General features: G+C 39.8%; 1 protein-coding gene across 4 annotated transcripts in view; it reads right to left on the bottom strand.

The window, feature by feature from the left end:
* Positions 1–22,585, bottom strand: part of OTOGL (otogelin like) — a 166,528-nt gene that overhangs the window by 37,610 nt on the left and 106,333 nt on the right. For all 4 annotated transcript variants that reach the window (XR_011255828.1, XR_011255829.1, XR_011255830.1 and 1 more), the window contains exons 31-39: positions 22,202–22,319; positions 17,438–17,517; positions 16,714–16,755; positions 11,996–12,069; positions 8,706–8,883; positions 8,337–8,479; positions 8,050–8,073; positions 7,865–7,957; positions 1,807–1,996 (exon numbers count right to left, since the gene is read on the bottom strand). Coding sequence is in view for 1 of the 4 variants with exons in the window: in XM_069584122.1 (XP_069440223.1) it covers positions 1,807–1,996; positions 7,865–7,957; positions 8,050–8,073; positions 8,337–8,479; positions 8,706–8,883; positions 11,996–12,069; positions 16,714–16,755; positions 17,438–17,517; positions 22,202–22,319 (942 nt within the window). In the remaining 3 variants the exon portion in view is untranslated. The remainder of the gene's footprint in view (positions 1–1,806; positions 1,997–7,864; positions 7,958–8,049; positions 8,074–8,336; positions 8,480–8,705; positions 8,884–11,995; positions 12,070–16,713; positions 16,756–17,437; positions 17,518–22,201; positions 22,320–22,585) is intronic.

The raw sequence follows: 22,585 nt of genomic DNA, 5'->3' as shown, positions 1-22,585 counted from the left end.
TAAAAATACCTCAAGTTAAGCCACCTATACTGTAAAACAGCTATTTTAAAAGTCTAAACTCTCCTGGGGAAAGGTAATTGCTAGTAAAAATATGTTTTCATTGCACCTCCAGCCACCACTCCTGCAGACTTCGCATTTCTTTGTAGAACAAGTTGTCAATATAGACCTCCCATTCTGCTGTCCAGGCTCAATTTGGGTCACTACAACTCTATCAGCCAGCACCCTGCTTTTCTTTAAACAAACCACCGCTCTCCCACTGTAGAAGTTTAGAGGGTGATCTTTGTTAGCAAAAAGATGACCCTAGCCCCTTCTCTGCAGTGATTAGTTAAGAATCCAGTTAGCACACTGTCTCCATAAAAGCAGAAGCTGAAAGTAAAAGAAGAAAACAAATGTGAAAATCAAACAGAAGTCATAGCACACAGAAGTGATGAATCAGAACAAATATGCATTCTCAATACCTCTGAGTTATTATTCAGTAATACCTACTGAATTGTATTTATGTACACACAACACAACGCATACTCAATAACTATTTCCACAATGCTGACTTGTGCTATGTTTAGCATGCTCTAAGCAGGCAAGGAAATCATCAACCATTTTAGCCAAACTTTCCACTAAAGGCTTTACATTTTTGAAGAAGAAATTTGGGTATTTCAGGCAGTTTGTTGAGAGCAAGGACCTGGTCTATTTCTTTTGAGTTGTCAGCATGAAGCATAAGGTCAGATATTCAGAAACTCATCCATAAACTTCTACTCAATTAATATTTACTGAGCTTAAAATAGGTATATTTGTGCTAAGCTAATATTTATTGACTGTATTAAACAATGTCTTCAGAGTTTTACATTAACTTCCACATTCAGTTCTAACAACAATCTTGAAGGTGGATTTTACTATTCCCATCTGAAAGATAAGGAAACTGATGTTCACTTAAACATCTGTAAAGGGGATATCGCCTAGCAGACACCAGTCAGAATTTTTTTTTATATACCTAGAGATATTTCTAATTTGTTTCCTTTGGCTTGTAACTATGTATCTATATAACATATTGTGATGTAAAGCCTAGATGTGCCTTTACACTAAGGTTTCATATCACAATATGTTACACGACTGAGGGACTTCACTTTCACATTTCACTTTCATGCACTGGAGAAGGCAATGGCAACCCACTCCAGTGTTCTTGCCTGGAGAATCCCAGGGATGGAGGAGCCTGGTGGGCTGCCGTCTATGGGGTCGCAGAGACACGACTAAAGTGACTTAACAAAAAAGGCTTTACACTTCATAACAAAACTGGGACTAATATTCAGAACATTGTGCTCCCTGAATATATACCTTTCAAGATGACTTAACTAAGCTTTCTTTGATGCCAAACTTTAAAAAGTAAGTAAGAAACAAAAATAAGTTTTTAATCATTCTATGCCTCATTTTTATCACTTATAAATTAACACTGGTGCCTACTTATTAGGGCTACTGCTAGAATCGAATGAGTTAGTTTGTAAAATAATGCCTGAGACTTCATTAATGCTTAATAAAGATGAGATGGTAGGAATGCAAACAGTATTGTAGCAATAGTGGTAAGCATGTATCTCTAAAAAACACCCAAGTTAAACTGTATTATCTTGCTTCTTCCTTTCCATTTATAGAAAGACATTGTTTCCTTCAGTATTCACATGAGGAGGTACTGAAAGTAACATCTCTTCAGTCCAAACAAAGCAGGGAATCAAGGGCCAAAGCTGTGTAATGTGAACAGAAAAAAAAAAAAGAAGAAGAAGAAGAAGAAGAAACAGATATTTGAAAAGCAGCGCTCACCACAAAGTCCTTCTGTGTAGGATGACAAGTTAAATTGAGAGCCAAAATGAATGTCTACGATCCCCGTAAGGTGAGTCCACTTTATGATTAGTCCAGCTGGAGTAGTAATCACGTACATTGAACCAGAATCCTCTATGGAGAGACCTTGATTTGAAAAGGGCAAAGGCGCAACTACAGAATCCACTTCTACCTAAAATTACATAATGCATTTACACCTGTTAGAACAATGTTCATGTTTTAATACACACCCTGTTGCTGTCACCGTTTCTCAGAACTCCTAAATTCTTTTATTGCTCTTTCGTGTCTTGTTATATTCAATATCTGGGGGCATCCCGGGTGGCTCAGTGGTAAAGAATCCGCCTGCCAATGCAGGGGATGTGGCAGGAGCCTCGGGTTCAATCCCTCAGTCGAGAAGATGCCCTGGAGAAGGAAATGGCAACCCGCTCCAGTATTCCTGCCTGGAAAACCCCATGAACAGAAGATCACGGCCGGCTACAGTCCATGGGGTCACAGAAGAGCCAGATACTACTCAGTGACCAAACAGCAACATTGCCCTTTGTTTTCTACCCAAGCCTTCCTCTAAGTTATACTATTTTAATTTGCTTCCTTCAATATATATTGATTACACTATTACTTCCTAATATAAATTTAATATAAAGCTTTTTATCAGGAGGTTTTCTTTAATCTGGGTTCTTTCTTTGATCTAAATCAGTGTTTGTTTACTTATAATGCCTGTAATAACCATCTGTGAGGCTTGGTAAATATTAGGATTTTCAGAAATTCTACATTCCAGGTTTCAGCTAGATTCTATATTTTATAGTTTTAACATGCTTTCTTTGTAATACTACTATAAGCAATCTAAGGATTTTACTTGGAAAACAGTGCTTTAAATAACAGACAATGAACCACGAACTCTATAACTATCAGTAAAATTCTCAAAGTTATACCTAACTAACCATCCAGTTTCTAATCTTTAAATCTTCCTCATACTGCCACCCTCAAGCTGAAACATCCTTTGCCTGCTGAATTTCTACTCCTTCTTTAAGATTTATCTCAGGTGTCACTTTCTCCAAAAATATCTATTTGACCCTGCTATACACAGCATTTAAATGAGCCCTATCTCTGTTTCCATGATATCTTGGCCATGACTCTATTATTTTGGCTCCTGCTGCCTTTAATTGGCAAAAAATCACATGTATGTACCCCACACACCACTGCAAGTTACTTGAGATCAGGAACTGTTTCATTTTATCACATAAACTCACTAAATGATTTTTTAAGTTAATAAGTTTTCAACTGAATCCATGACCAATCAGCAGTTCAGCTGAAGCCGAAAATAAGCCCTTCCACCCAAATGCTCACAACCATAGTGCTGACCAGGTTTAAGCTTATTTCCTACCCACTATTATATACCAACCTTATGAAAGTCAAAGATATATATAGATATTCTAGTATCCAAAAAAGCCATGCATTCAATTTTAAGTTTCAGTTCAGTACAGTTGCTCAGTCATGTCTGACTCTTTGTGACCCCCTGGACTGCAGCACAGCAGGCTTCCCTGTCCATCACCAACTCCCAGAGCTTGTTCAAACTCATGGCCATCGAGTCAGTGATGCCATCCAACCATCTCATCCTCTCTCGTCCCCTTCTCCTCTTGCCTTAAATCTTTCCCAGCATCACTGTCTTTTCCAATGAGTCAGTTCTTCATATCAGATGGCCAAAGTATTGGATTTTCACCTTCAGCATCAGTCCTTCCAATGAAATTTCAGGACTGATTTCCTTTAGGGGTTGACTGGTTGGATCTTCTTGCAGTCCAAGGGACTCTCAAGAGCCTTCTCCAACACTACCATTCAAAAGCATCAATTCTTTGATGTTCAGCTTTCTTTATAGTCCAACTCTCACACCTATACATGACTATTGGAAAAACCACAGCTTCAACTAGATGGACCTTTGTTGGCAAAGTAACGTCTCTGTTTTTTAAAATGCCATCTAGGTTGGTCATAGCTTTTCTTCCAAGGAGCAAGCATCTTTTAATTTCATGGCTGCAGTCACCATCTGCAGTGATTTTGGAGCCCAAAAAAATAAAGTCTCATTGTTTCCATTGTTTCCCCATCTATTTTCCATGAAGTGATGGGACCAGATGCCATGATTTTAGTTTTCTGAATGTTGAATTTTAAGCCTACTTTTTCACTTTCCTTCTTCACTTTCATCAAGAGGCTCTTTAGTTCTTCTTCGCTTTCTGCCATAATTGTGGTGTCATCTGCGTATCTGAGGTTACTGATATTTCTCCCAGCAATCTTGATTCCAGCTTGTGCTTAATCCAGCCTGGCATTTCTCATGATGTACTCTGCATGTAAGTTAAATAAGCAGGGTGACAATATACAGCTTTGTTGTACTCCCTTCCCAATTTGGAACAAGTCTGTTTTCCATGTCCAGTTCTAACTCTTGCTTCCTGACCTGCACAAAGATTTCTCAGGAGGCAGGTAAGGTGGTCTGGCATTACCAACTCTAAGAATTTTCCATAATTTGTAGTGATCCACACAGTTGAAGGCTTTGACATAGTCAGTAAAGCAGAAGTAGATGTTTTTCTGGAACTGTCTTACTTTTTCAGTGATGCAACAGATGTTGGCAATTTGATCTCTGGTTCCTCTGCCTTTTCTAAATCCAGCTTGAACACCTCAAAGGTCATGGTTCACACACTGTTGAAGCCTGGTTTGGAGAATTTTGAGCATTACTTTGCTAGTGTGTGAGATGAGTGCAATTGTGTGGTAGTTTGAGCATTCTTTGGCATTGCCTTTCTTTGGGATTGGAATGAAAACTGCCTTTTTCCAGTCCTGTGGCTACTGTTGAGTTTTCCAAATTTGCTGGCATATTGAGTGCAGCCCTTTCACAGCATCATCTTTTAGGATTTGAAATAGCTCAACTGGAATTTGATTACCTCCATTAGTTTTGTTCATAGTGATGCTTCCTAAGGCCCACTTGACTTTACATTCCAGGATGTCTGGCTCTAAGTCAATGATCACAGTTATCTGGGTCATGAAAATTTTTTGCATGGTTCTGTGTATTCTTGCCACCTCTTCTTAATATCTCCTGCTTCTGTTAGGTCCATATTGTTTCTGTCCTTTATTGAGCCAATCTTTGCATAAAATGTCCCTTGGTATCTCTAATTTTCTTGATGAGCTCTCTAGTCTTTCCCATTCTATTGTTTTCCTCTATTTTTTTGCTTTGGTCACTGAGGAAGGTTTTCTTATCTCTCTTTGCTATTCTTGGGAACTCTGCATTCAAATCTGTGTATCTTTCATTTTCTCCTTTGCCTTTCGCTTCTTTTCTTTTCTCAGCTCTTTGTAAGGCCCCCTCAGACAGCCATTTTGCCATTTTGCAGTTCTTTTTCTTGGGGATGGTCTTGATCACTGCCCACTGTACAATGTCAGGAACCTCCATCCACCGTTCTTCAGGCAGTCTGTCAGGTCTATTCCCTTGAATCTATTTGTCACTTCCACTGTATAACCGTAAGGGATTTTACTTAGGTCATACCTGCATGGTGTCATTGTTTTCCTTACTTTCTTCAATTTTCGTCTGAATTTTGCAATAAGGAGTTCATGATCTCAGCCACAGTCAGCTCCCTGTCTTGTTTTTGCTGACTGTATACAGTTTCTCTATCTTTGGCTGCAAAGAACATAATCAATCTGATTTCAGTATTGATCATCTGGTGATGTCCATATGATGTCTAACACACATGTTTCTTGTGTTGGTGCAAGAGGGTTCTTGTTATAACCAGTGCTTTTTTTGACAAAACTCTGTTAGCCTTTGCCCTGCTTCATTTTGTACTCCAACACCAAACTTGCTTGTTACTCCAGATACCTCTTGACTCCCTATTTTTGCATTCCAGTCCCCTATAATGAAAAGGACATCTTTTTTGGGTATTAGATCTAGAAGATCTTGTAAGTCTTCATAGAACTTTTCAACTTCAACCTTTTTAGCATTACTGGTTGGGGCATAGACTTGGATTACTATGATATTGAATAGTTTGCCTTGGAAACAAACCAAGATCATTCTGTTGTTTTTGAGATTGCACGCATGTTCTGCATTTCAGACTCTTTACTGACTGCGAGGGCTACTCCATTTCTTCTAAGGGATTCTTGCCCACAGTAGTAGATATAATGGTCATCTGAGTTAAATTCGCCCATCCAGTTCATTTTCGTTCACTGATTCCTAGAACGTCGACGTTCACTGTTGCCACCTCCTGTTTGACCACTTCCAATTTACCTTGGTTCACGGACCTAACATTCCAGGTTTCTACGCAAGATTGTTCTTTATAGCATCGGACTTTACTTTCATCACTAGTCACGTCCACAACTGGGGGTTGTTTTTTGCTTTGGCTCTGTCTCTTCATTCTTCCTGGAGTATTTCTCTACTCTTCTCCAGTAGTATAGTCAGCCCCTACTAACCTGGGGAGTTCATCTTTCAGTGTCCTATCTTTTTGCCTTTTCATGGAGTTCTCAAGGCAATAATACTGAAGTGGTTTGCCATTCCCTTCTCCAGTGGACCACAATTTGTCAGAACTCTCCACCATGACCCGTCTGTCTTGGGTGGCCCTACATGGCATGACTCATACTTTCATTGAGTTAGACAAGGCTGTGGCCCATGTGATCAGATCAGTTAGTTTTCTGTGATTGTGGTTTTCATTCTGTCTGCCCTCTGATGGAGAAGGATAAGAGGCTTATGGAAGCTTCCTGATGGGAGAGACTGACTGGAAACTGGGTCTTGTTCTGATGGGCGGGGCCATGCTCAGTAAATCTTTAATCCAGTTTTCTGCTGATGGGCAGGGAGGGCTGTGTTCCCTCCCTGTTGTTTGAACTGAGACCAAACTATGGTGGAGGTAATGAAGATAATGGCAACCTTCTTCAAAAGGTCCCATGCACACACTGCCGACCTCAGTGCCCCCTACCCTGCAGCAGGCCACCACCAACCCATGCCTCCCCAGAGACTCCTGGACACTCATAGGCAAGTCTGGGTCAGTCTCCTGTGGGGTCACTGCTCCTAAACTTTCTGACATTTTACTGTATATAGGCTTGCTTTAACACTGTTTCCAGTTCAGAATCTATGGCCTGCGCTAAAAGAGAATTATTTCTGAAAAACACATAACATCTCAGCCATTTTGAGCTAAACCTTTACATAGTACTTTCTTCTATTTTTGAGAGCACCATGTGTTATCTGAGGGCTTCCCAGGTGGCGCTAGTGGTAAAGAATCTGCCTGCCAATGCAGGAGATTGGGTTCAACCTGTGCGTTGGGAAGATCTCTGGAGGAGGAAATGGTATCCTATTCCAATATTCTTGCCTGGAGAACCCCATGGGCAGAGTAGCCTGGTGGGCTACAGCCCACGGGGTTGCAAAGAGTCAGACACGACTGAGCATGCACTGGACTATATGTCTGAGCGAGTCATCCAGCTCTCAACACTCCTATTGGGGAAGCATAATTCCTTGGGATAAAGGTTTTCCCTGTAAAATCAAAAGGCTCCTTTCCAGCTTTTTAATGATGCATTGCTCTTCTCCCATTTATTTCAATAAATTTAAATATTCTTTCATTTTCTTTTCTTATTTTAGCTATCAATCAATACTACCGATATTGCAAAACTACTCTATCCATTTGTTCTCTCCATGGTCTTCATTCTGGTATTCTTGGCTGCCTGCTACTCTTTGCAACCTTATGATCCCCTCTTTCACCTCATTTCCACTCTGCCTAATTTGAAACACTAACATTAACTCTAACACTAGGAAGCTTGGCAACTCACATTACCGAGAGAGCTTTAGAACGTTTAACACGGCAGTTTCAGTTAACCTCACAAAAGGAGAACCATTTGCAACAGTTGGGAGGTTATGGTAGGAGACATATAAGATTATGAAACACATTTTTATACTGTCTGTAAAAAGAATGATTAGACATCGTAGCAATGGAAATCCACTGATATGCTTAATTCCTCTCTTTTGGGAAATAACTGCACTTACATAATTTCTCAGTTTCATCTAAGGTGAAGACATGTTTTAACTTTGTGTCCCTACCTTTCTTGCTACCCGATTGACAAGTACTTTATGTAGAGATGTGGTCAAATTTAACTTCTTAAAACAAAGTCCAGAGACTCTTCCAGAGGAAGCCTTCATTGAAAAAAAAATTGAAACTTTATGGAGTTAAACATAATTTTAGCAATAAATAGTAGTAATTTACTAAACATTTTCCAAATACTCACTAGCTTTTTAAATGAGTTTCCATTCTGAAAAAAAAAAAAAGTTATAGGGATAAAACACTTAAAAAAAATACACTACTTGACTTTTAAAAACATTATTTGGATTAATATTATATGCTTCTAAATATATTCTAAATATATTCACTTGAAATATACTCATGTTTTAAGTACCAGAAGATAAATCTCAGTGAATTCTTGAGTCCCTTCTTATTGTGGGAATACCTACTGTTGTGACATACTTCAGCTGCTCGATTTATGAATAAATGACGCAAGAATAAATTATGACTTACCTGATTCATGGAACATTTTTCAATATGAGCAACTATAACTTCCCCAGGAATTCTTACTAAGATATAAGAAGCCATACTATATAATGCTGCGTTATTTCCATCAAAAGTAATAATGCTGAGTTCTGACAACATGGAACAACGACCTAAAACGTGATAGAGAGTAGATTTAGTCTATTACCTAATTATTTGTATTACAGTAATAACTTCTCCTTTAAAAACATCTTTCAAATTGGTCTTACTATGTTTGACAAAAAGCAACTCTAAAAGTTATTGGAAACCAAAGTCATAAGTCAGCTGAACTTTGACTTGATGAAGTGATAGCTTGAAAAAAATAACCATCTCCTCCTGATTTAAAATTGATAAACTCACATGGACATTCCCACTCAGGGCAGCAGATATCACTATTCACTTGAACAGGTCTTCCCCGGAAACCACAGTCAGGCATTTCCAATTCCTTTGGGCAATTAAGAGACCAGTTGTACAACTTCCATTCCATGTTAAGACATATATATTGGCTACAATTATAAACAGGATCAAATTGTTGAGGCTGTTAATAAAAAAGAAAATTAACGCATTTTTTTCCATTTTCAACTAATGTTTTAATTTTTAAATTTCCCATTCACATTGCCTATAGTATACACTTCCTAAACACAAAATCTTTTGAAAGATGAACAATGAAAATTGAGGTGGGAGGGGGGTTCAGGATTGGGAACACGTGTACACCCGTGGTGGATTCATGTTGATGTATGGCAAAAACCAATACAGTATTGTAAAGTAAAATAAAGTAAAATAAAATAAATAAGTAAAATAAAATAAAAAGAAAATTTCACAATGGCTTTTGTTGAGGTATCTTCTCTAAAATACTCAGCAGTATGGTCATTTACTTGTACCTTAATATTGATTTGATATTAGAACTGCCCACATATCCAACTTCCAAGAAAACTGAAGTCTTGTCCTAAATTGTCTAGATTAGTGTTCTGCAAGCAGACTTAAAACAGTGGCAGTTGACCTTTCATATTATGTTGTATAAAGCCAGTATGATTAAGACTTGTATTAATTTCAGTTTAAAAAGTTACAACTTAATATTATCCAAATATTTCATTAAAAATCAAATGCAATATCAGTTGGGCAGTATCTGGATAGAATCATTAAAATTTATTGTTTTACATATAGCTTACAGACTTCTAGATAAAGTTGCATATTTTTCAAAGCTTATAAATTGTATTCTATATAAATTATACTAATAACTGTAGCAATGATAAATATCATACCACTTATTATGCTCCAGGCCTTGTTCTAATTAGTCCATTTTATTTCCACAAAAGCACCCTCTGAGGCAGGTATTAAAATTTTTCCCTATTTCGTAGATAGAAAATCAGGTTTAAGGTCAAACTAAATCCCAAAGAAAGGCAGTGCCAAAGAATGCTCAAACTACCGCACAATTGCACTCATCTCACACGCTGGTAAAGTAATGCTTAAAATTCTCCAAGCCAGGCTTCAGCAATACATGAACCATGAACTCCCTGATGTTCAAGCTGGTTTTAGAAAAGGCAGAGGAACCAGAGATCAAATGACCACATCCACTGGATCATCGAAAAACCAAGAGAGTTCCAGAAAAACATCTACTTCTGCTTTATTGACTATGCCAAAGCCTTTGACTGTGTGGATCACAATAAACTGTGGAAAATCCTGAAAGAGATGGGAGTACCCCAAGTGAAAAATAAAATAAAAGTCCAAATACTTCTGAAAAAAAAAAAAAAAGATGGGAATACCAGACCACCTGACCTGCCTCTTGAGAAACCTGTATGCAGGTCAGGAAGCAACAGTTAGAACTGGACATGGAACAACAGACTGCTTCCAAATAGGAAAAGGAGTACGTCAAGGTTGTATATTGTCACCCTGCTTATTTAATGTATATGCAGAATACATTATGAGAAACGCTGGGCGGGAGGAAGCACAGGCTGGAATCAAGACTGCCGGGAGAAATGTCAACAATCTCAGACATGCAGATGATATATGCAGCTCATATGATGCCTCTGCTCAGAAATCTCCCTCTGCTCTTCCTAAGTCACTCAGAATGGGAGCCACAGTCTTTATGTCATCCACAAGGCCTTACATAACCCATTTCCCACTATTTCACTCTGGACTTACTGCATGACCTCCTTGCTATTTCATTTTTTTAGGTGGTTAGGTACATTTTCAACTCAGGGCCTTTGCACTTGCTGATCCCTCTGCTTGGATTGCTTTGCATGGTTCTTTGCATGGTTCACTCTCTTAACTTCTTCAGATTTTTTTCTTTAAAGTAACAGTTACTCTATTAATGAGGATCAGTGAAAATCACATCATTGAAAATAGTCTTATTTTTCTCCTGAACACCAAGCTCTATAATGTTTTATATAACTTGGCAAATTAATTTTGCTTATTGTCTGCTTTAGAATCCAATCCGATGTAAACTCTGTAAAAGCAGTAATTTACCTGAATAGCTCCTAGCCAGCAATAGTGCTGAATAAATATTAGTTGGGTAAATAATTGGTTTATCAGAACAAGTGGCATATTTGGAGTAAGGAGATAATTTCTCAAGTCTCAGCCAGGACAATTACCAGCTCTGGGATTCAGTGACCTTATCTTTTACTCGTATATCTTTGTCATTTTGCACAGTGCCCCAGTGGTTTAGCAGGTAAAGAATCTGCCTGCAACGCAGGAGACTCAGGAGATGCGGGTTTGAGCCCTAGCTCAGGATGATCCCTTGGAGGAGAAAATGGCAACCCATTCCAGTATTCTTGCCTGGATAATCCCATGGACAGAGGAGCCTGGCAGGCTACAGTTCAAAGGGTTGCACAGAGTCGGACATGACTGAACATGTGCACAGGTCAACAGATGGTATATAGTAGCTGCTTGATAAATATTTTTGAATGCCTAATTTACAGAGAAACCCAAAATATACCCTTTATTATTATAAAGAATTATCATTAAAAAATTATTAAGGAATCACATTTAATTACTATAAATTAAGAAATTATCTAATAAATAAATTAATAAATAAGAATATTAAATTAACACATGTAATTATTATTACACCTAATTATCACAAAATTATTGTTATTAAGGATTCATCTTTAAGACTTCATTTGCATTTCATTTTGTTTTTCTTAGTGTAACCAGAATCTAATTATTAAGAAATATCTGACAGTTAAGGAAATACAATTATTAAAATGTAAGACATCCTAAAGGAGATCAGTCCTGGGTGTTCATTGGAGGGACTGATGCTGAAGCTGAAACTCCAATATTTTGGCCACCTCATGCGAAGAGTTGACTGATTGGAAAAGACCCTGATGCTGGGAGGGATTGAGGGCAGGAGGAGAAGGGGACTACAGAAGATGAGATGGCTGGATGGCATCACCAACTCGATGGACATGAGTGTGAGTGAACTCTGGGAGTTGGTGATGGACAGGGAGGCCTGGCGTGCTGCGATTCATGGGGTCACAAAGAGTTGGACACAACTGAGCGACTGAACTGAACTGAACTGAAGGCATACTTAATTTAACAAAGAAAGACTTGAGAGTATACCAAAAGAATTTTAATAGCATTTGGATAGTGATACAGAAACAATAGACACAATCAGGAAATGAGAGATAGCTGAAGGTATTACTCAGTCATACCTCACATTCCAAACCTGTCGTCGTTGTTAGCATGTCAATTGCAGTGAAGTCTGATGGAGTAATCATTTCTGGACCTGAAGGAAATAAAAAGGTCCCCAACATTAGTGAAGTGGTATTGATCATGTATAAAATTCATTTGTGACAGACACCATGGTCAGAAATTTTATATAGATTATTTCACTTAATTCTAACAAGAACCCTGTGAAGTATAGGTAATAATATTATTGTCATTTTACAGATAAGGAGACTAAGCTATAGAGAAGTAAGCTGGTGTCAAAGGCAGAATTTGAACTTGGGAATTCTGATTCCAGAGTACTGGCTTTGAGGCACCATTCTATAAAACACATTCACTGCCTTGATTGTGTCAACATATTTGTTTGAACTGGTAGAAATATCAACAGTATCACTAAAGACTGCTCAGGAGTTACAAATTTTGTTGAATTCTTAAAATACATAGCGAGGTTGATTCATTTCCCAGTGAATCTCTAGAATGTTTTCCTTGCAAGCAGAACAGATGATGCTATGGACTAATCAAGACCCCAGTTGAGGATGTGGTAAAGAAGGTATCCATTGAAAGAGAAAATATGACTGGTAAACATTCAGAAAATGAAGATCATGGCATCTGGTCCCAACACTTCATGGCAAATAGATGTGGAAACAATAGAAACAATGAGAGACTTTATTTGGGGGGCTCCAAAATCACTGCAGATGGTGACTGCAGCCATGAAATTAAAAGATGCTTGCTCCTTGGAAGAAAAGCTATGACTAATCTAGACAGCATATTAAAAAGCAGAAACTTTACTTTGCCAACAAAGGTCCATCTAGTCAAAGCTATGGTTTTTCCAGTAGTCAGGTATGGATATGAGAGTTGGACTATAAAGAAAGCTGAGAGCCAAAGAATTAATGCTTTTGAACTGTGGTGTTGGAAAAGGCTTTTGAGAGTCCCCTGGACTGCAAGGAGATCCCACCAGTCAATCCTAAAGGAAATCAGTCCTGAACATTCATTGGAAGGACTGATGCTGAAGCTGAAACTCCAATACTTTGGCCACCTAATGCAAAGAACTGACTCACTGGAAAAGACTCTGATGCTGGGAAAGATTGAAGGCGGAGGAGAAGGGGACGACAGAAGATGAGATGGTTGGATGGCATCACCAACTGGATGGACATGAGTTTGAGCAAGCTTCGGGAGTTGGTGGTGGACAAGGAAGCCTGGCGTGCAGCAGTCCATGGGGCTGCAAAGAGTTGGACACGACTGAGTGACTGAACTGAACTGAAACATATTTGTAAGATGCCTTCTAAAGTTTTTTGTTAGTAATAAAGATGTCTCCAAAATATTCAAAGTCCTAAGGACTGTTGTTTTTCAGTCGCTCAAGAGTCTTCTCCAACACCACAGTTTGAAAGCATCACTTCTTCCACATTCAGCCTTCTTAATGGCCCAACTCTCACATCCATACATGACTACTGGAAAAATAATAGCTTTGACTATTTGAATCTTTCTCGGCAAAGTAATGTCTCTGCTTTTTAATATGCTGTCTAGGTTTGTCATAGCTTTTCTTCCAAGGAGCAGTTCAGTTCAGCCACTCAGTTGTGTCAGACTTTTTGCTACCCCATGGACTGCTGAATGCCAGGCTTCCCTGTCCATCACCAACTTCCAAAGCTATCTTTTAATTTCATGGCTGCAGTCACCATCCTGGAGAAGGAAATGGAACCCATTCCAGAATTATTGCCTGGAAAATTCCATGGACAGAGGAGCCTTATGGGCTACATTCCATGGGGTTGCAGAGAGTTGGACACGACTGAGCACACACACAGAGTCACCATCTGCAGTGATTTTGGAGCCCAAGAAAATAAAGTCTGTCACTGTTTCCATTGTTTCTCTATATATTGCCATGAAGTGATGGGACCAGATGCCATGATCCTTGTCTTTTCAATGTTGAGTTTTAAGCCATCTTTTTTCACTCTCATCTTTCACCTTTATCAAGAGGTTCTTTAGTTCCTCTTTGCTTTCTGCCATAAGGGTGGTGTCATCCAAATATCTGAGGTTATTAATATTCTTACAGCAATCTCGATTCCAGCTTGTGCTTCATCCAGTCCAGTATTTCACATGATGTACTCTGCATATAATTTAAATAAGCAGGGTGACAATATATAGCTTTGATGAACTCCTTGTGCCAAAATGAAGGGCTGAAATTTTGTCTAGCTGTAATTGCACTATCCATTGTTGATACTGTCTAAAATGACCATATTAGTTTCCTGTGGCTGCTATAAACAAATTATTTCAAGTTTAGTGGTTTAAAACATCACCAAATCATTATTTTGTGGTTCTGGAAGTCAGAAGTCCTAAAATCAAGGTATCAGCAATGGCTGTATTCCTTCTAGAGTCTCTATGGAAGAATTTGTTTCCTTGCTTTTCCAACTATGGATTGCATGAATATATTGATGCACCATGGCCCCTTTCTCATCTTCCAAACCACAGAATAGTATTTCCAAATCTCAGTCTCTCTCTCTCCCTTCTTCCTCCTCTCCCTTTGTCCTTCCCTGCTAATTTTGACTTCTCACATGCATTATCTCTTCTGACTCTGACCATCCCCCTTGTCGTTTATAAGGATCTTTGTGATTACATTGGGCTCACAGAGATAATTCAGGAAAACTTCCCATCTCAAAATTCTTAACTTCATCACATCTTCAGCATGCAAGTTCCCATTTTCACAAATTCTGGAGATGACGACATGGACATCTTTGGGGGGGGGCATTATTCAGCCTACCACAATGACATCAGAGAATAAATAAATGTTATAAATAACTTATTTTGTATATTCTAACAACTTATCATAAAGTAGAATAAAAACTTCTATTGCTTGGTCCTAAAAGCTGGGTTCATGGTTTATTAGATGTTGTAACTTCTACAGAATATGACAATTTTACAAACTAAAAATGGGATTGTAGTTCTTGCTTCTTCTGTCTGGAGTTGGAGAGAGGCTTATGCAAGCTTCCTGATGGGAGGGTCTTCCTCTGGTGGGTAGGGCCATGCCCAGTAAATCTTTAATCCAATTTTCTGCCGATGGGGGAGGCCCCTTAGTTGCTTGGCCTAAAGCAGCCCAGTCCTAGAGTCCACAGTCTCTATGGTAGGGCTAATAGCAGCCTCGTGCAAGAGGATTTATGCCAACATCTATTTCTGCTTCACTGACTACACTAAAGCTTTTGACTGTGTGGATCACAACAAACTGGAAAATTCTTAGAGACATGGGAATAAGAGACCACCCTACCTGCCTCCTGAGAAAACTGTATGCAGGTCAAGAAGCAATAGTTAGAAATGATGGGCTCCCCAGGTGGTGCTAGTGGTAAAGAACCTGCCCACCAGTGCAGGAGACATAGAGATGAGGGTTTAATCCCTGGGTCGGGAAGATCCCCTGGAGGAGAAACTGGCAACTCACTCCAGGATTCTTCCCTGGATAGTCCCATGGACAGGAGCCTAGTGGGCTATAGTCCATAGGGTCATAAAGAGTCAAACACAACTGAAGCAACTTAGCATGTGTGGAACAACTGGGAAAGGAGCACATCAGGCCTGTATACTGTCACCCTGCTTATTTAACTTATATGCAGAGTACGTCATGAGAATTGCTGGGGTGGATGAATCATAAGCTGGAATAAAGATGTTCAGGAGAAAAATCAACAACCTTAGATATGCAGGTGATAGTACTTTAATGGAGGAAAGTGAGGGGGAACTAAAGAGCCTCTTGATGAAGGTGAAACTGGACTGTGAAAAAGCTGGCCTAAAATTTAACATTCAAAAAACAAAGATCATGGCATCTGGTCCCATCACTTCATGGCAAATAGATGGGGAAATGTGGGGAATTGGCAGATTTTATTTTCCTTGGCTCCAAAATCACTGCAGATGGTGATTGCAGCCATAAAATTAAAAGACACTTGCTCCTTGCAAGAAAAGCTATGACAAACTTAGACAGCATCGTCAAAAGCAGAGTTATCACTTTGCTGAAAACGTCCATTTAGTCAAAGCTACGGTTTTTCCAGTAGTCATGGATGGTTCTGAGAGTTGGACCATATAGAAGGCTGAGCACTGAAGAACTGATCCTTTTGCAATGTGGTATTGGAGAAGACCCTTGAGAGTCCCTTGGAGATCAAACCAGTCCATCCTAAAGGAAATCAACCTGAATATTCATTGGAGAGATTGATGCTGAAGCTGAAGCTCCAACATTCTGGCCACCTGATGCAAAGAACTCACTCACTGGAAAAGACCCTGATGCTGGGCAAGACTGAAGGCAGGAGAAGAGGGTGACAGAGGATGAGATGGTTGGATGGCATCATCGACTCAATGGACATGAGTTTGAGCAAACTCTGGGAGATGGTGAAGGACAGGGAAACCTAGTGTGCTGCAGTCCATGGGGTCACAAAGGGTCAGACATGACTGAGAGGCTGAACAACAACAAATTCTAGGCAAAAATGTGAGGGGCATTCTCATTACCTATACTAACTGAAATGGGACAGACACAGACCAGATGCAGAAACCATTCTGAAAGTGTGGCTCATTGATCCAGTAAATAGTTACTTAGTGAAACAAAAGTGACTGCTGGGTTCTCCAGTGGGTTAGGTATAACTAACACCAGCAGCTGTTTAAGTGTGCCAAGATCTAAATTACATAATGCTAAGTTTAATGTCTAAAATTACAATACTTATAAACATGGGTAGAGATGGCTTACCTGGTGAAATTAATGCTGGTTCTGTGGGAATCAGAGGTATGCCTACAAAGAAACAAAGATACTCTTCTTTAATCTGTTTTGCTTAAAGTGAGGCCCAGACAGTTCATATAAGAATATTCGTATAAGGAAAATGTTTTGGGAGAGAAGCTGCAAGAGGAATGTTAGAAGAAAAATTTGCATAGTTTTAATGTTGGAGAAGACTCTTGAGAGTCCCTTGGACTGCAAGGAGGTCCAACCAGTCCATTCTGAAGGAGATCAGTCCTGGGTGTTCATTGGAAGGACTGATGCTAAAGCTGAAACTCCAATACTTTGGCCACCTCATGCGAAGAGTTGACTCATTGGAAAAGACTCTGATGCTGGGAGAGATTGGGGGCAGGAGGAGAAGGGGACGACAGAGGATGAGATGGCTGGATGGCATCACCGACTCTATGGACATGAGTTTGAGTGAACTCCGGGAGTTGGTGATGGACAGAGAGGCCTGGCATGCTGCGATTCATGGGGTCACAAAGAGTCGGACACAACTGAGCAACTGAACCGAACCGAACTGAAAAGTAACTCAGAACCAAAAAAAAAAAAAAAAACCACTTTGAAAAAGACAATGAAGGAGAATCTTATGAAGGTTTACTGTTTGTCTAAAATGTCTGTTTTTATAGTTACTTGCCACTGTATAAATATATTCATGTATTTTACACTTCAGAATAAGTTAAGTAAGATTCATACTTACAGTCTTCTGGATAAACACATTTAAGAGTGACTTCATCAAGGATCATATGTTTAGGGCAGTAGGGCAAGCATCCTTCAATCCTTCACATGAAAAAAATCAAAGAAAAAAATTTAATATAACAATATATGGCATTTAATATATGCAATTAAGATACAGTTTTCCTATAATTCTTCTATTCACCTTTTCAAACACTAAGGATTGCTCCATTTGCTATTTTCCATCATACCTCATTGTATGAAACCACAAGTTAGTGGATGATAACGAAATAGTCATGATTGAGGCAGAATTTGAACACAGAACATTCAAAACATACACTTAAATTTGGCACACACCAAGGCCACGTTCTATAAATTACTGGAAATGCAGAAGAATCCTTTATTGTGATTTTACTCTATGTTCATCATACTGTTATCTTCCTACACTCCCTCACATATAAGAAGATAAGACCCACTATTTGAATATTCATAAGGATGTTGGTAGAACAAAATCAGAATGTTTGGTGGCTGTCTCTGCCTATTACTGAGCCCTAAAGTCATTGGAAAGTAATTAGAAATCTCTGAGTGGCAGACATGGAGTCGGGACCTGGTTGCTTTTGGAGGACAGGGAGGGGAATGGCAGAGGATACAGTTCTCTCAAGAGCCTCAGGGCCTGTGTCTGAAATAGCAGCAGTGCTCAGAGAGGGGGTGGTTGTGTATGAGCCTAAGGAGACAGAATTTCAAGCTCCGAAACATCTGGTCTTTTATGCGGCGCATTGCACTTTCAAGAATCCCAAATTTCAAAAAGAATGGATTTGGGATTCATGAGCCCAAAACAGAGGAGACCATCCTGAAATGCTTCTGCTCTAAGGGAATGAAGCCAAGATGATGACTGAGACTACATCTTCCTTTTCATTCAGTTGGGTCTCAGAGTCCAGTTTATTTTGATTCAAAAGAAATATACCCTTCAAGTACAGCCAGTTCTTAGACTCACACATACTAGAGAGAACTAACGTACATACGGTTTTTAAAAGGCTTGCTTGTCTGCCTCTCAAATACACCAGCAGGCTATAATACTATTTTTAATATTTTACTTATTTAAATGATTTTTTTTTGGCTATGCGGCATATGGAATCTTAGTTACTTGACCAGAGATTGAACCGGCGGCACACTCTGAATTGAAAGTGGAATTTTAACCACTGGACAGCCAGGAAGGTCCCTCAGTATTGTAAAATATTTCCAATTGCCTTAACTATAAAGTAAAAGTTTGGACCCAAATACAACCCCTTTCCAATTCAGTGTGGCTATGAACTAACCTGATACTCTGGGCACGTGTTGCCACCAGAGGGCACTTGTTCATGGAAGGAAATCAAACCCAAGAAAAGCTAACTTTTCTTTTAACAGGAGACTGTGTTGTTGTCTCTTAGATAATTTCTTTACAATTTTTTTAAAGAAATATTTCAGCTTAGTTTATGAGACCAATTATTTCATAAAATGAACTTAAATAATAAACCTTTAACCAGTATATGATATTCCTGCTGCTGCTGCTGCTAAGTCACTTCAGTCGTGTCTGACTCTATATGATATACCTATCCTACTCTAAACTTTGTCAAGCACATAAGAAAAAGCTACTAAATTACTGAAAATATCAGGGACAGTTGGCTATCCTCAAATTAAATAAACACCACTTTTTTATGCAACTCAATTATTTTGTACTTGCTTTATGCAAGTCAAACCACAGCTATTCTTTTAAAAATATCTTCCAAAACCCAGGAACTTGTTCCTTTAAAATGTCTTCATGATTGCACGCAGCAGGGTTCCCTTCAGTCTGTCATACAACTGGTAATTTAGTCGACTTCTGACAGATAAACACGCCTCAGATGCAGAACAGTTCTTATAATAGGCATATTATGTAATAGGAATAATGCTACTTACATATGGGCTCTGTGGTATGCTAGTTGGCATCTTTTCTTATGAAAGTTCTCATTTCCACTAGATGTTTTTATTTTCAACACTTGCTACGTGCCAGAAACTGAAATCTTCCAGAACCAGTGTGGTGGTTCTGCTGGGGACTTGGAGGAGGTGTGCAACATGATGCTGACATGCCAACCTAGTACCCGAGTCTCCTCTCAGGACAGCAAGGACCAGGAGGAGCCCTAGTGAGGTGCCTCAGCCAGGAAAGGGGAGCAGTAGAAAGGAAACAGTGAAGAAGACAGAGATGAGGACTGGCTTGGCAGGGGTGAAGTTTCATCCTGAGTCTCTGCTCCACTCTCTAATCATACCAAAACAGACACCCCAGGGTATCTATAGACCAAACAGTGGAAGCACTGAAGATCTGGGTTCAACCACCCTGGAGACTGCGCATGCCACAGAAAACAACTAGCCTAATGCCACTTCAAATACAGCTCCATTTCCTTCCAAGTTCCAGGGCTGCTCTTGTCCACCTCTCTTTCTCCCTTCCTCCTCCCCAGCATGCCTTCCTCCCTATGAAGGCCCTGCTATTTCCCCACCTCCTGATGGCTCCCAGAGGAGACAGGAAATAGGTTTGTGAATGTGAAGGGTCCAAGTGAGTGGTGAAGGCTTCTTTTCAGAAAGAACTGGTTGTTTTCAAATGAGTCAGCACTTAGCGTCAGGTGGCTAAAGTATTGGAGTTTCAATGTATTGGAGTCTCAGCTTCTGATGCTGAGAAAGATTGAAGGCGGGAGGAGAAGGGGACTACAGAGGATGAGACGGTTGGATGGCATCACCAACTCAATGGACGTGAGTTTGAGTGAACTCCAGGAGTTGGTGATGGGCAGGGAGGCCTGGCGTGCTGCAGCCCATGGGGTTGCAAAGAGTTGGACATGACTGAGCGACAGAACTGAACTGAACTGATCGTTTCCTTCCCTCTGTTTCCGTAGCACATGTTGTCTGACAGGATGTCGTTGTTCAAACTCTGGCTCAGCTGCCTGAAGGCTGTGTGGTCTGAGGCAAGCTGCTTAACTTCCATGTGGCCTTGGTTTGTTTTCTCTTCTGACAACAGGAACAATGAGATTACCCATTTTATAGCACTTAGCACCGTGAGCATCATGTTGTATTTAAATATTTCAGTGTGCTGTGTTTGTGGCATTTATTCCTCTGGTCCTCTTTCCCCTATACTGTCAATTCTCTGCTAGTGTTCCTGTCTTCTTCCTAAAGACTTTGAGCTCTTGAAATAGGGACTGCATCTCACTTATTCATATGCCAGAACCTTCTGTATTTGTTGTAGAGCAGTAGCTCATAAATAACTAATGGAATATGATTCATTTAAAAATATTCCCTCCTACTACTAATTGCATTTCTCTGTTCTCCTTTACAATAAAACTGCTTTAAAAAAAAAAAAAAATAGCTGTTACACCGTCAATCTCCATTTCGCCTCTTCCTATTCTCCAGATTACCAAATTCAAAGACTAATTTTCAGTCTCAAATTTAAAATCCTCGAAACCAAATTCCTGACTTTTCCTCTAAACTTCTCCTCCTAATACCTTCCTTATCACAGTAACTGGCAACTCAGTCCTTCCATTAAATTGAATCATTTGAGTTTGTTGACATTTGACCAGATTTGACCACAAAAATGGCAATTTCATATGATTCTGAAATCAATGAAATGCCGAGGCCTGACCTGGAGTCCTTACCTCCTCTTTCACGTGCATGCGTGCGTGCTCAGCCACTTCAGTCGTGTCCGACTCTTCGCGAACCTATATACTGTAGCCCACCAGGCTCCTCTGTCCATGGGATTCTCCAGGCAAGAATACTGGAGTGCATTTCCATGCCCTTCTCCAGGGGATCTTCCGAACCCAGGGATTGAACCCGCGTCTCTGGCACCGCAGGTGGATCCTTAACCACTGAGCCCCTGAGGAAGCCTCCTTCTCTCATAACTAATGTTAAATCTGTCAGCATCCCTATGGCCTTAAATTCAACATGCAGGCAGAATCTGTTCTCTGCCCCCACAACCTCCAGGGCCACCAACCTAGTGAAAGTCCCTTCACGTCCTGTCTGTATCACTGCCCGGTTCTGCCCTTGTTCTTCCCCTCCCCAAAAGCCAGTGCAGTGGCCAGTGTAAACTTGTGAAAGGACCGAGTCCACTCCTCTGTCCCGAAATACACCAGGACATTGCTCACAGAAAATGACGAAGTCCTCACGACAGGCTACAAGGCCCTATGGGATTTGCCAGCCTCTTTTTCTGGTTTCCTCTCTAAGTTTTGTTCACTTTCCCCCAATTAACTAGCCTCCGTGCTCATCCTCAAACATGCCAGACATATTCCCACCCTGGACCTTTATCCTTTTCTCAGGTTGAAACGCTTTTTCCCCAGACATCCACATGGCTAGTTCCCTCACTTCCTTCCCATCTCTTACTATAGACTGCCTTGTCAGCCTGTTCTTCCCTGACCACCCTATATTAATGAGCAAACGCACATACCTGTTTTATGCTCCCTTCTCCCTTCCTTTATTTTTGTCCATTATAAATCCATCTAAACAATAGATCCCATTATATATTTACATTTAAATTTTTTATTCTTTGCCTCAGTGCAGCAAAATGTTTTAGCTAAAGAAAGGTAAATACTTTGTTCAGTACTCTATCCCAGCAGCTACAAGAATTGGGCATAGAGCAGACTCCCAATAACTACTGCTTGAATAAAATTAAACACATTCATGAATGAGTAACTAGAATAAATTCTTCTTGAGAATTTTTTTAATCTAAAAATATAATCACTGGGAACAGAATCTGCTAATGCTAGAATCTATTCATTACTGGTTAAACATGACTCACGGTGGAAGAAATTTACACGCGAGAGCTTCAGGGTCACTGCACGTTTTAAAACAGGGAGTGGCACAAGGTTCGTATCTCCATTCGCACATCCTCCTGTAGGGCACTGCTGCCTGGATTTCTGGGGAAAAAATGAAGTTCAGAGTGTGTGTGTGTTTAATGGGCAGCTTGGAATCTAGTGATTTATAATAGTAAACCCATTAAGATCTGAACCTTTTTTGATTGAAAAGACAGGGCAGCAGAGATGGGGAGAGGGAGGAAACAGTGTAACTGCTTGGTGATCAAGGCATTTCATGCTCGGGCTGAACATCAAAATGTTAGTTCTTCTTCCAAATATTTGAAAAAGCAAGAGGTAGGAGGAGACTAAGGACAATTCTAAATCATCTT

The sequence above is a fragment of the Ovis canadensis genome, chromosome 3 (genome assembly GCF_042477335.2).
Source record: "Ovis canadensis isolate MfBH-ARS-UI-01 breed Bighorn chromosome 3, ARS-UI_OviCan_v2, whole genome shotgun sequence".
In the NCBI taxonomy this organism is placed as follows: domain Eukaryota; kingdom Metazoa; phylum Chordata; class Mammalia; order Artiodactyla; family Bovidae; genus Ovis; species Ovis canadensis.
This window is presented reverse-complemented; position numbering and strand designations above follow the sequence as displayed.